Source organism: Aspergillus udagawae (assembly GCF_001078395.1).
Source record: "Aspergillus udagawae IFM 46973 DNA, scaffold_4, whole genome shotgun sequence".
Taxonomy (NCBI): domain Eukaryota; kingdom Fungi; phylum Ascomycota; class Eurotiomycetes; order Eurotiales; family Aspergillaceae; genus Aspergillus; species Aspergillus udagawae.
Genome location: NW_025091267.1, coordinates 1,334 through 15,488, shown reverse-complemented (window position 1 = coordinate 15,488; position 14,155 = coordinate 1,334). Strand labels below are relative to the sequence as shown.

Sequence of the window (14,155 nt, the reverse complement as noted above, 5' to 3'; positions counted from 1 at the left end):
AGGAAGAATAGGAAGAATAGGAAGAATAGGAAGAATAGGAAGAATAGGAAGAATAGTAGAAGGAAAATAGCTAAGGATGCTGTGAATAAAAATGAACAGTATATACTAGATAGTATATAAATGACAACGGAAATTTTACGAATGTAAAGGGGAATAGATGGCTTGCCTAGATATAAAGGAAGAATAGGAAGAATAGCAGTGGAATAGAATAGAATAGTAGAAGGAAAATAGCTAAGGATGACTTAGCTTAATGTCTTAATTTCTTAGTTAATTGTTACTAGCTATAGGGTGATTTCAAGGGTGTATTTATAGACAATTCCTTCTAGCATAGACCATTCGAATATTGAATGATCTCATAGCCGGGTGATCTCATAGATTAGATCACCATTCGCCAATGGTTGAAATCGGTGATTATCGATAATAATCCATGGCCGCCAGAACCATGGATATGATCAACGATCAACCATAGCGGACTAACCTAGAAGTCATGTCCAATATAGACACTAGTTATAGTAGTAAGAATTATAGCTCTTACCAACAGATGCCTTAGCTTAATGTCTTAATTACTTAGTTAATAATTATAACTAGCTATAGCTGTTTAACCTAAGATAATATAAGGCCACATCCGCATATATCAGGCCCATTCTAGATCTAACTTTAGGAATAAGCTCAGTAATGAGATAGCTTTGGAACTTACAGGAGCTATTACATTTCTCTTAGAAATGTCCTAACCAGATTTAAAAAGCAGACTGGAGAAGGCCTAGTTTAATAAGAATCACTCTAAAGCTATAAATATCATGGTTTTTTATAAAAAATGGATCATTATCACTGATGGTTGCATTATATGTAGTGATGGGATCATGTTAGACATCAGGGTGTTAGTAAAGCTGCTATTCCTTAATTTAAACTTGTAGCTTCTCATCTCCCGCATCATATAGCAGTAAATAAGTGTAATCAAAGCTAGCTAGATATGGAAGATTAAGTTGCTTAAGTTACTTATAAGTATCAGAGTAAAATTCTCTCCCTAAATAGAAAATTATATAGCTGCTTTAATTTCCTCTGTGAAGCCACCCAGCTATATATAGATAAAGGATTAATTAGGTGAGAGACTGAGCAAGCCTAAATCATATAGTATCTGATAGTAATGATTAAAAATAATTAATATTTTTTATATGTAATATATCTCATAGTGATATAGCATCCTTCCTGTGGATAGAGTATAATACCTTATGATAAGTATGACTAGAAGATAAGGGGTATTCATAGGAATACCCTAAGTAAGGAAGGATTCTTAGTTCTTTAATATCTTCTAAGATTTTTAACTACCAGGCCAGCCTCCGCAGTGATTTATCATAACTAATACTGCTAATTAGGATATCTTTTTTGCTCATAAGAACCAAGCAATTATTATATTTAGTAAAGTAAGACCATCATCCTTTATTATCACATAGATACTTCAGATTAGTATTGACTTCCCATGGTCTGTCCCTTATGTCAAAAGAGATCACATTAATGTGACTCAGACTAGTGCCTTTTAGGCGGGCAAGGTATATGGTAAAGTTATCTATGCCCTTTTAGGGACTTAATGTCCTGAGCTCTTTAGGATAAGTAGATAGAGCATGGTTAAAAATGACTGCCCTATTCAGAGCAGAGTTAGAAGGAAGAAATCCCTCTAATTCCTATATTTAATTATAAAGACTTTTAAAGGGCTCCTGAACTGCTTTATTTAACATAGCTATATCCTGTCATTCTATGATAGCTTTGGTTTTATTATACTTGTCCTCATTAGATTGTACTAGGTAATCTACCAAACCAGGAATAATGTTTAGGGAGCATTAGATTTAGGCATCTAGGGCTACTAAAGTAGACATATTACCTCTTAGTATATCCCATCTCACAGCCCACAAATGCAGCCTCGCACTGAGTAGTTAAAGATAACATATATCCTAAGCTGTTAATTTATTTACATTCTTGAATTAATTCAACCCTGTGAGCCTGTCAAGATAGTTCTGAACAGATACTTTACTTAAATAAATAGCACCGAAGTCCAACTTCAGAGAAGAATCTGCCATGTTAGAGGGTAAGTGGTGGAGGGATATGGCAAGAAGATAGTGTAGACTAAAGAAGATGTAAGGAGTATGAGCAGGGTAGCATAAATTTCCTAGGGTAGCTGAAGTAGTTATATATTCTTTCCCTTAGCTTGATTAATGTAACAGTGCAAGGCATATTATAAGGTGAATTAAGCTCATGTATATACTCCTCAGAGCTTATGTGTTTCGACTATGGTCAGTACTAAATAGCCTGCAGACCTCTATTCATCCGTGATTTCTATCCACTAATATAATTACTAATGTAACGATCCTACAGAGACCAACATGACAGAAGATATTACATGATACTAATAGTCTGTATATAAATAGCTCTTGCACATCGGCGTCCTAGCTTTAGGGTTTAGAAATAAACTTATTATATCAAGTTTCAACTCTATAAATTATGTGCTTCCCCATGGGAGAGAATTGGCGTTGTTTAGAGGCCAGGATTGATCCATAACTAATGGCAAGTAAAGATGGGTATGTTATGGCAATCTATGCTCCTATTAAAAGCAGAATAGCTTTGTTAGAATTATTCATATGATGAACTGTTGAAAGATAATTAATCCTTATCTGAGAACCAGGTTTCAAATTTATATATTATAGAAATATCTAGCTGCTCTTAATCTTGCAGTGGTTGAGAGAGTTTAAAACTGCGGGATATATATATATTGGAGATATTTTATGCAAAACTAATATTATTAAAGGTGGTGAAAGCTATTTCCCCTTGGCAGTTGCCCTTGGTCCAAGCTCTAAGATCCAGCTGGCCATAATGATCCTAAAAGGAGGTAAGCACTAAGCATAATACATATTATTAATAACCATATAATATTGGGATAATCGTCATCGCAGAGGGCGTAGAGTCTTCGAATCGTGCGAGGGTAGGGGGTAGGCCAGCGGCCGCCCCGTACATGTCCCGCTAATATCGAGGGATCCTAGCCCCTTTTTATACTTCTACCTGAGCTATGAAGGAATGTAAGGGTCTACATAGTTACGTACATATTGATGACATCTACCGGATATCCTCTGCGCACTCTCATAGGCTAAATCTTAGTCATATATACCGGTTGATATCAAAATATACTAGATAAGAGTCTCTTTGCCAGGTCTGATGAGCCATCGCTGAAATGCAAGATAGAATAGCTGTAATTATTGTTAGTAGCCTCATTTCAGTTGTAGAAAGGTGAATAGATAACTATTAAGTATAGGTCTCCTTTATAGCGATGCACAAGATAGTAAAGTATGTGTGGTGCTAGAGAAAAGGTCCTCTAGTAATGAACCTTTGTGCATGCTGGTTCTGGCGCGGCTAAATGCTAGTTTATACTTATTTGTACTTACTGGCCCAGGAAGGCAATCATCATAGACCTTATATTTAGTGCTAACCTTCCCTACCTGGCCGCGCAAAACACAGCGTTGAAGAGGTCAGCGGTTAAACAGATAAACATAATAATTCAAGTGAGCTGCATCAACACATTATAAGCTGGGTTAGTTCTATCTAGTTCTTTGAGTTCTATCCCTGGGAAGCCTTATCTAATTATATAAGGTAGTTGGGACGGGCCACAGCAATTAAATACATTAATAGAACTGGTTAAACGCTTCCTTCTTATATAGTTTTGGGGGGCTCATAATGAAAGGCTGGTTTTAAGACTAGTGTTACGACACCAACACAGCCGCATTAGCGCGAGGCGGATGTGACAGGCAGAATCCAAAGGATTATCGATTGCTAATCGATCTCAAAAACAATCATCCAGTGATCTGGGAAAATACTTAATCTAGATGGATTTCTCGCAGGAAAACAGTTCAGTAGTATGCTACTACACCACACAGATGACAATCACTCATGTGACCGACCTCTGGTAATACTGAGTTATTATGGAGGACAATTTGTATTTACTATAAGGATGCTAAATACAGCCACCATAATACATGACTAACTATCATGTGCCATGTCTTGGCAATGGTAGATAGGTAGACGCGATTGTTAGTATAACAGTATTAAAGGCATCTACCAACCTACCAATCTACCACCTACCTCAACTATCACCTGGAGGGACTAAGCATATAAGGATACTTATTACTAATATATCTAGCACTCTTAGTTTTAGTTCCTTGCATTTAATACAAGTTATTTACTTAAGTATAAGTTCACTAGTCTAATTCATCAGTTACTCTCTTACTATTGAGTATATATACTTAATAGGCCTTGCTTCTATCTTTGCTGTTATTATTCTTATGTATCTTTAGATTATCCTTAATCCTGTTCAGATTATTGTACCATTGTGCAGACCTATACCCCAACAGTATATCATTAGGCTACCTGGTCGGTAGGCCATAGGCAAGTATCGGATATAGTCCAGGGACTATATCATCCCCAAAGTAGTGACTAGCAGGAACAGCAGAGACGGATCCCAGGGTGTGACAACTAGAATCTACCACCTAATTAGAGAGTTGAAGTTAGTTAAAATAGATGAATGACAGATGAGATAGGCCTCTAGTGGCTTCAGAAGTCTTTCACTGGGGCAATGAGTTGTATGGTTGGTGTAACCTCTACTCATCTCAGATGGCCATGGGAGCCATCTAACGCCTGGCCTTGATAAAGCCTGCAAGGATAATGATATTTTACTATCTTATGCTTGCTTTTATTCTTTTCACTCTTAAACCCACCAGAAGTTGGTTAATCTGGCTGTTTAAAACATGGTTACATGCTTATGGAGGCCTTGTTAAGCAATAGATATACTATTATAAGAGGTTAAATAGGCTTAATTTAATTTTCTTCCTTCTTTTTGCCCCCACTTTTTGGATAATATATAGATATCTGAGCTTTGGTTTACACTGCTATGTGTTAGCCCCTCTATTATTAATGGATGGAAACAGAAAGGGAAGAATAGGATAATATATTACTAGATTAATTATAAGAATGATAAATACTTATCATTCCTTCCCTTGCTTGTCTGTGATGGAAGCCTAGGTTAGTGCATGCCAGGTTACTATTATAAGGTAGAGTACATTAGAAATTCACCCACTAATCTTAAGGATAAGATTCACCGGAATTAACAACTCCATAGCAAGTACTTACAGACTAGTATGGGAAATGTTGTCTTGAGGGTTCAGGATGGGGGAGATGCTGATTGACCAATACATCGCAATTTTTGAGGTGTTTAAATTTATTCACTGTACCTGAAGCTTCATTGAGTGGGGAAGGATGTGATTACCATGTGTATAGCCCAAGATTAGTGTATTCGGGCTCAGGGGAGTAGTAGTGTACGTATGCTGACCTTGGGCTACTTATCGCACTGTCGAATATTTTTCATATGTTTCCATGGCAAAACTTAATATTAAGAGAAGAAACAAAAGACCATGAACACTTTTGAATAGACCATCATGAAAGGCTACCTGGGTAAGAGCAGCTCGTTTCCCACCCCGCCAGAGACCTATTTGAGATCGTATTGCTCACCAGTCAATCGAAATTGAGTCGTGCTGTTTGGCCTCCACTCAGCAAGAAAGCGTGTGATTTTACGCTCCTTACCGTCGAGGCGATCCTGACCAAACTTCATCCCCTTAAAGAGCCAGGATCCTACTTACTGAGGAAGGTCAGCTCCGAAGTTGGGATACAGTGGCCAGCAAACCCAATTTCACCATCAAACATACTCATCCTGTCTTTAATCGCCACAGCTAAGACACTAGCCAGAAATATAACTTGCACTTTAGATGACTTTCTGTATTATGTATCAAATCAACCAAGAACCGTGCCTTTGATTATCTAACGGCGATAAAAAAAGGACAGTTGGGCGAAAGCGATGATCTCTGTTGCTTAGGGTGCTCTTCAATAATACGGGCGGGGTATTTCTCCGGATGGTTGACTGGAGTTGAATGCTGGAGACTGTACCAGCTTTTGGGTCCTTCTTTGAGCTTTCCATCATGAGTGCATCTCCATGGTGGCCTATACATTGACTGGTGAACTCGATAGCTTCATCCGCCGTTTCTAAGCTTTGATCTGTGGGCGGAGTTGGCATTTGGGCATCTGTAGACGTCACATTATGGACTGTATGAGACAATAACTCTTGTCGCAGGCAGTATCATTATCTGGGCTATATGCCATGGCACTCACATGCTTTCGGACGCCAATTTGATGCCCAATTGCCGCAAGGCACCTTTGTGCATTTAACGTAATCCACCACCGAGCGGCACACACCACCGAGCGGCACAATTTGGCCATGGTCATGAATCTAGGAGGTATCGTACTACTATACTATCAAAATGAAGCCATTCTCATGCATAAAAGATTTTTATTATCTACTAGAGCAGCTAGTTCAAATATGCCTAATTTGATGGCAATTACTGCATCGTGGTGGTGCATACTTTTTCTTAGGCACAGGCTCCATTATTTGTATAGCTTCTTGAGCAAGTTGCTGGCCTTTAGCCCCTGTCAGAACCCCCCCAGTAGCAATAAAAGATCTAGGGGCTGCGCGCTTTCACTTCTAATTATTATTTACTGCACGAAGCTCAGTCACCTGATGCTGTAGTAGAATGACTTAATGCATAGTAGATTCAGCTGCTTTTGCTAGCTGGCAGATTGCTTCATTTGGTGGGCTCTCTAAGTTGTGATGAATAAGCTGCTTTATATGCTGCATCTGCTTTTGCACCTTAGTAGTTGTATAAGGAGTCTTTGTAATCTATTTAGCCTCTGTAGCTCTAGGTCTAGGTCTATATACAGTAGTTAGAGGTGTGATATTCTTAATAGTAAGCTTATCTAGCACCCTTTGTTGACTTAAAGGAACTAAATCAGAGGCATTAAATCTACTGCAGATATTCTTAGATGATAAGGCCTTCCTTAATACTTTATAAAGATTAAGAAAGTTCTCCTTATTAATATAATAAATGCCATTTTGTATGCTTCTTGTCACCTCTTCACCATAAGCCTGTTTTAGGGGTGCGAAGCAGCCAATATCCAGAGGTTGCAGTTTATTAGATGAATGAGAAGGCATATAAAGAGGGATAATTTGATGGTTTTTATAGAAAAGATTAAACTCTGCAGACTCATGGCTAGCATGGCTATTAAGAATCAAAAGCTAATATCTCCCTAGGATATATGTTGCAGTATGCTTCTTAAAGATCTTTTCTAATCAGGATACCCTAAGCTCATTATTAGTTCATCCATTATTGCTTAGGCTAATCAGCCAGTCAGCATCAAGATCTTAATACCATTGGGATTGATGGACCTTGCCAGAGAAGATGATTATTAGGGGGAGAGGCTATCCAGAGGCATTAATGCATTTAATAATAGTAACCCATTCATGACTCCCCAGTTGTATAGCTTGTACGCGGCTTATTTAATGACGGGATGTAGTAATAACCTTAGCTATATATGCCACACCCATCTGGAAGCCAGTTTCATTAAAATTATAGATATCCTGTTCAGTAATACCATATTTTACTATAGTATTCTGAACAAGATTAAACCACTGATTAATAACCTTATGGTCCTTACATTTTGCACATTGATAATTATACTTACAGGTGTATTTAGATATAATCTCATCATGTTATTTAATAAAATAAGAAACCTAGTTAAGGCTAATAGTTTCAGTCTCCTGCTGGTGAGATAGTAATAGATTTGCCATCTTGCATACTATATCATAAGTAGGAGGGAGGCCATGCTTATCTATATTAAGAATCCACTTCTTAAGAGAAGCTTCTTCTAAATCTTTAAGCTTCTAGCTATTTGCTAGAATATTCAGGCGTGCATTTCAACTATTAATTTAGTAGGTGAGTATTCGGTGTGGCACATCATATGCTGCAGCTGCTGAACAGATACTTTTGAATTAACTATTTTTAAATGCTTAGATTGCGAGCTGAATTCTGCCCTCTAATTTAGCAGCTGAATCTAATGATTTTTGAGGCATAATAATGTGTTAGTGATACTGAAGCAATCAGACAACTATTCAGGGGCTTAGGGGGAGGATGTTTTGTGCTGCTTGGTGGTGTGTGCTGCTAGGTAGTGGATTACGTTATCATGAAACCATTAACGTAATCCACAACCGAGCGAGCCACCCAACCGAGCGAGCCACCTCAGAACCCCTGAAACCTTGCATCCTTGAGATCATCATCAAACCCAAATTTCCATCCAATATGGCATCAAAACAATCAGATTCAATAGTCAAATCAGAAGATCGCATATCTCTTACAGTCAAAGCATACCAAAATGGCCAGTTCAAAAGTATATAAGCGGTAGCAGCGGCATATAATATTCCTCAATCTACTCTTACACATCAAATTAGTGGCCGCAAAGCACGGGTTAATGTACCAGCTAACTACCAGAAGCTTAGCAGTCTAGAAGAGGGTTCTCTAAAGAAATGGATTCTGGATATGGATAAGCGCGGCCTACCACCAACTCAGGATACTGTATGCAAATGGCAGATATCTTACTATCTCATCGAAATCCAGGCCTATCTACTGGAAAGAACTAGGTCAGCAACTTTATTAAACAGCATAATAATCTTATATCAAAATATACTCGCAAATATGATTACCAGCGTGCAAAATGTGAGGACCTAGAAGTCATTAACTAATAGTTTAATCTTGTTAAGAATACTATAATAAAATATGGTATTCTTGAACAGGATATCTATAACTTTGATAAGACTGGCTTCCAAATGGGTATAGCCTATATAGTAAAGGTTATCACTGCATCCCATCATCAAACAAGCTGTGTATGAGCTATATAGCCAGGGAATCATGAATAGGTCACTATTATTAAATGCATTAATGCCTCTGGATGGCCTCTTCCCCCTATGATTATCTTCTCTGGCAAGGTCCACCAGTCTCAGTAGTATCAAGATATCAACCCTAACTGGATAATCGGCCTGAGTGATAATGGGTGGACGACTAATGACCTTAGAGTATTATGGTTAGAAAAGGTCTTTTAAAAGCATACTCTAGCTTATACAATTAGGAAATATCGTCTTTTAATTCTTGATAGCCATGCTAGTCATGAATTAGCAGAGTTTAATCTTTTCTGTAAGAATCATTAGATTATCCCTCTTTATATGCCTTCTCATTTATCTAATAAACTGCAACCTCTTAATGTTGGCTGCTTTGCACCCCTAAAGGAGGCATATGGGAGAGAGGTAATGAGAAGCATTTAAAATAGCATTTATTATATTAATAAGGAAAACTTTCTTGATCTCTATAGAGAGTCAAGAAAGGTCTTATTATCTTAAAATATCTATAGTAGTTTTATAGCTTCTGGTTTAGTTCCTTTGGACCCCCAAAGGGTACTAGATAAGCTTACTATCAAGACTATTACCCCCCCTACTACTGCTCATAGACCTGTGGATATAGAATGGACTGCAAAGACCCCTTATACCACTGCTAAGGTACAAAAGCAGATAGAGCTTATCAAGCAGCTTATTAAACGCAACTCCTAAAGTCCCCTAAATGAGGCTATCCATCAGCTCACAAAGGCAGCTAAATCCACTATGCATAAAGTTCTTCTCCTAGATCAGGAGATAAAGGGGCTACGCGCAGTAAATAAGAAGCAGAAGTGAAAGCGCGCAACCCCTAGATCTTTTATTACTACTGGAGGTGTTCTAACAGGTGCTAAAGGCCAGCAACTTGCCCAAGAAGCTATACAGATGATGGAACCAGTTGCTAAGAAGCGTGCGCCACCACAATGTAGTAATTACCATTAAATTGGTCATACTAGAACAAGCTGTCCTAGTAGACCTAGATAATTCAAATATTCAGACATTCTGCTTTGGTTTGGTTCTATAGTAGTAAAATATCTCATGGTTTTCGACCGCGGCCAGAATCATGTTCGGGTGGCTCGCTCGGTTGGGTGGCTCGCTCGGTTGTGGATTACGTTATGTAATCTGGGAGCGGAACGGAAAACATATTCCTGGCGTACCCTGGTTGTGATTTTGAAAAAGAAAGAAAGTACAGAAAAAAGGAAAACAAAAAGAAAAGAAAAGAAAGGAAAGAGAATTTGAATATATAGGAAGCAGTGGACACTGTTTATCTGTATCAGTCAGTCACTTAAAATATTGCGACAAAGGAGACTCGTCCAGATGCATGACCAAGAGCAAGGGTCCCATTGTTTACTGCAAAGCAAATGACGCGATAGCCTTGTGGAAGCCATAATACCTTTTTTCCCTGAAGACAAATCCACTGGCTTTCTAGTACAGATATAATTGTATTGATATTTGACCAGACCCAACTGGAACGTCCTTCGAGAGTCTGGCGCTGCTCACCCGTAGTTGGGTCCCAAAGCTTGATGGTCCTATCATCAGAGCTTGCCAGCAGTTGGCCGTCTGGTGAAAAGGCCACTGATAAAACCCAATGGGAATGGCCTTCGAGAGTCTGCCGCAGCTCACCCGTGGTAGGATCCCAGAGCTTGATGGTATGGTCATCAGAGCCAGATGCCAGCAGTCTACTATCTGGTGAAAAGGCTACTGACAGAACCCAATCAGAATGACCCTGGAGATTCTGCTGCAGTTCACCTGTGGTAGGATCCCAGAGCTTAATGGTCTTGTCATCAGAGCCAGATGCCAGCAGTTGGCCATTTGGTGAAAAGACTACTGACCGAACCCAATGACTATGGCCTCTAAGGGTCTGCCGCAGTTCACCCGTGGTAGGATCCCAGAGCTTGATAGCCATATCTCTAGAGCTAGATGCCAGTAGTTGGCCATTTGGTGAGAAGGCCACTGATAGAATATTATCAGAATGGCCCTTGAGGGTCCACCGCAGTTCACCTGTAGCAGGCTCCCAGAGCTTGAGGCTCATGTCATCGGAAGTTGATACCAGGAGTTGGCCATCTGGTGAGAAGGCTACTGACTGGACATAATGAGAATGGCCTTCGAGGGTCTGCTGCTGTTCACCTGTGGTTGGGTCCCAGAGCTTGATAGTTTTGTCAGCAGAGCCGGATGCCAGCAGTTGGCCGTCCGGTGAGAAGGCCACTGTCAGAACATGATCAGAATGGCCTTTGAAGTTTTGCTGCTGTCTAACTGTGGCAGGATCCCAAAGCTTTATGGTCTTATCATCAGAGCCGGATGCCAGTAGTTGACCATCTGGTGAGAAGGCCACTGACCGGACCCAACGAGTATGGCCCTCGAGGGTCTGCCGTTGCTCACCCGTACTAGGATCCCAGAGCTTTGTGGTCATGTCAAGGGAGCCTGATGCCAGCAGTAGACCGTCCGGCGAGAAGGCTACTGACTGAACCCAATGAGAATGGCCCTCATGGGTCTGCCACTCCTCACCTACGGCGGGATCCCAGAGTTTAACAGTTTTGTCGGCAGAGCCAGATGCCAGCAGTTGACCATCTGGTGAGAAGGCCACTGAAAGAACAAAATCAGAATGGCCATTGAGGGTCTGCCGCAGCTTACCTGTGATGAAATCCCACAGCTTGATGGTCTTGTCATCAGAGCCAGATGCCAGCAATTGACCATCTGGTGAGAAGGCCACTGACTGAACATAATCAGAGTGGCCCTTAAGTGTCTGCTGCAGTTCACCCGTGGAAGGTTCCCAAAGCTTAATAGTCTTATCCGCTGAGCTAGATGCAAGCAGTTGGCCATCTGGTGAGAAGGCCATTGACAGAATAAAATCAGAATGGCCCTTAAGAGTCAGCCACAGCTCACCTGTGGCGGGATCCCAGAGCTTGATGGTCTTGTCATCAGACCCAGATGCCAGCAATCGACCATCTGGTGAGATGGCCACTGACCGAACATAATCGGAGTGGCCCTCAAGTGTCTGCTGCAGTTCACCTGTGGAAGGTTCCCAAAGCTTAATGGCCATGTCAGCAGAGCTAGATGCCAGTAGTTGACCATCCATTGAGAAGGCCAGTGACAGAACGCAATCAGAATGGCCCTCAAGGATCTGTATTTCCGCACCCCAGGAATCTTCAACTTCAGGCAACTGCTGCCAATCTGATAACTCGTGATTGAATATTTTTCTGATAATTGAGTCTTTCGGTATAAATATAAGCCCCGATGAATAAAGCTGAAGAGGAGCAGTATTAACTACCTGTCGGTTCTTAAGGATAAATCGCCTGGCATCGTGAAGGAATTCTGAGACTCTTGGATTATTATTATTCTATACCTGTCAGCACGTATTATTGTAGTATGAACCACTGAGTAACTCACTGGAATGACGGATTGTAATCTCGCGATCGCTCCTACAACTTCGGATATAATACCCAAAACACTTGAAGCTTCCAGCCAGTGAAGAAAATGCTCTTCAAGGAATGAGAAAGCTTGGACTAAGCCAGTCATTGGGTCTTGACTTTCCGCCAGGTGCTGTGTCCAGTAGCGGCAAGCGTATCGCAATTCTGGCGGCAAGTGGTGATCAATAGAATGTATGTCAATTTCATTGTGTTGCGTGCTATCTTCAGGTAAATGGCAGATATTCTTCCTTAAACAGCGCTGCATCACCTTAAGGCAGTAGTAAGTGAGGGTTTGGTGTACCGCCTTCTCATCAATCCAGAACTGTTCAGTTTCTTCAGCCTGTCTTGTCTTTGTATCCAGAAGAAAATCCCGGAACGAAAGATGTAAGAGTCTGACTGGCCTATCCAAATCATCAGGGGTGTTGAGAACTGAGTGGAGCCGGGCTAATCGATACTTAATGTCGTCTGGTTCCCTCTCCAGCAGTCGGCTGAGAGATTTGACCGAAAGCGGTGTGGCAAGAACAACAATGACGCCGACGATTTTCTTGAATTCTTGAACCAGCTCCTTAGTCTCCCTCTTATCTTGACTCACTAAAAGCTGTTTCAAGACTGGTAGATATGTGCTGCCCATCTTAGATACATAAACGGACCGGTCTGCGAGAATTGCTTGTAGGCGCTTTTTTGGGTTCCAGTTCACGTCGGCAACAAATCGATATACTGTAGCAGCAGCAATGAACAATGGCACCGTTCTGTTGACCAGAACCTTGATAGTCTTTTCTCCAGGCCAGTATGGAGGAAAGGAGTGTTCCTGCCGTAATTGCGTGAACTTAGTCTCAAAATATAGAGCGATGTCGTGCTCTATCACTGGTTCAGGAATCTCATGAAGGACCAAAGCCTGGTGGTTATTGGCAGTCTTGAACTCCAGTCTTATGTGCAATTCAGGTCGGCTAGTTAATAAGAATCGAAGGCGTACTGAGTTTGACTTCTGGACTTGTGGCAAGAGTCGAAGAATAAGCCTTATGTCGTCTTCACGCTCACATTCATCAAGGGCATCAATCACAACTATCATGGGCGCCGCCACGTGCTGTTTTGTTTCGAGTAGTGGCCAATACAGAAGACTCTCAAACTGCTCTCTGAGAAACCTTTCCGAAATATTAGGATCCTTATCGATCGCGTTTTGAACGCTAGGGGTCAGCTGGGGTATGCTGGTCGCTAGTTGTTCTATGAGGGTTGGAAAAAGTTTCTTTGCATTTCCTCGATCCTCTTCGCCTTTTCGGAAGAAGAAGCTTGCCCCAAGTAAACCTTTCGCTTTTAGTTGGCGTGCAACTGTACGGGATATAGTTGACTTCCCGGTTCCAGCCATCCCATTCAGCCAGAATATGCATTTCCCATGTGGCGATGTAGCCCACGCTTCAATATCTTTAAGGAGTTCTGTCCGAGTTCCCGGGAGGCACTCCTCGTGCTGATTCTCGTAAGAATCAAAAGCCGCACCTTTTGCAATTTGTAATCTACCTAAGTCGATTTTTTGGTTGATGCGCCCCGTATATATCCTAGGGAAGTTAGCTATGAAGCTGCAAGGAGCTTATATCTTGTAACACACATCTCATCAACCTGCAAAGCCAAACTAAACAGTGACTTATACTTCTCAATTTCACTGATGGTTGCTAAAACCTCTGCGCGTTTTAAAGGCCACCTAATGGCTCGGTATCCAACTCTTCTCATTGTTTTCTGCGTAGTTCCAGGATCAATACTCCTCTTCAAGTTTGTAAGTAAGGAAGAGCATTTTCCAAGATCGTCGAATAGCGGACCGGACGCGGCAAGTTTCGAGCTGTGTGGTCCGTCAAGAAGCTCCTTCACCATGCCCAGCACTGCTGTAAGTGCGTTTATCTCCTGTTGAAGGTTGAAAATA

The 14,155-nt window shown here is 40.9% G+C and overlaps 2 protein-coding genes across 2 annotated transcripts; both read right to left on the bottom strand.

Annotated features, from left to right (window-relative positions):
* Nucleotides 1-10,124: 10,124 nt before the first annotated feature.
* On the bottom strand, nt 10,125-11,915 carry Aud_005372 (WD40 repeat domain-containing protein; the record flags this gene model as incomplete). The annotated part of the gene is made up of 3 exons (XM_043290301.1): nt 10,125-11,422; nt 11,471-11,848; nt 11,909-11,915. The coding sequence occupies 3 exons, from the start codon at nt 11,913-11,915 to the stop codon at nt 10,125-10,127; spliced, it is 1,683 nt and encodes a 560-aa protein (XP_043146236.1).
* Nucleotides 11,916-12,176: 261 nt separating this feature from the next.
* Nucleotides 12,177-13,609, bottom strand: Aud_005371 (NACHT and WD40 domain protein; the record flags this gene model as incomplete). Its single annotated transcript, XM_043290300.1, has 2 exons — nt 12,177-12,182; nt 12,227-13,609. The coding sequence occupies 2 exons, from the start codon at nt 13,607-13,609 to the stop codon at nt 12,177-12,179; spliced, it is 1,389 nt and encodes a 462-aa protein (XP_043146235.1).
* Nucleotides 13,610-14,155: the final 546 nt, after the last annotated feature.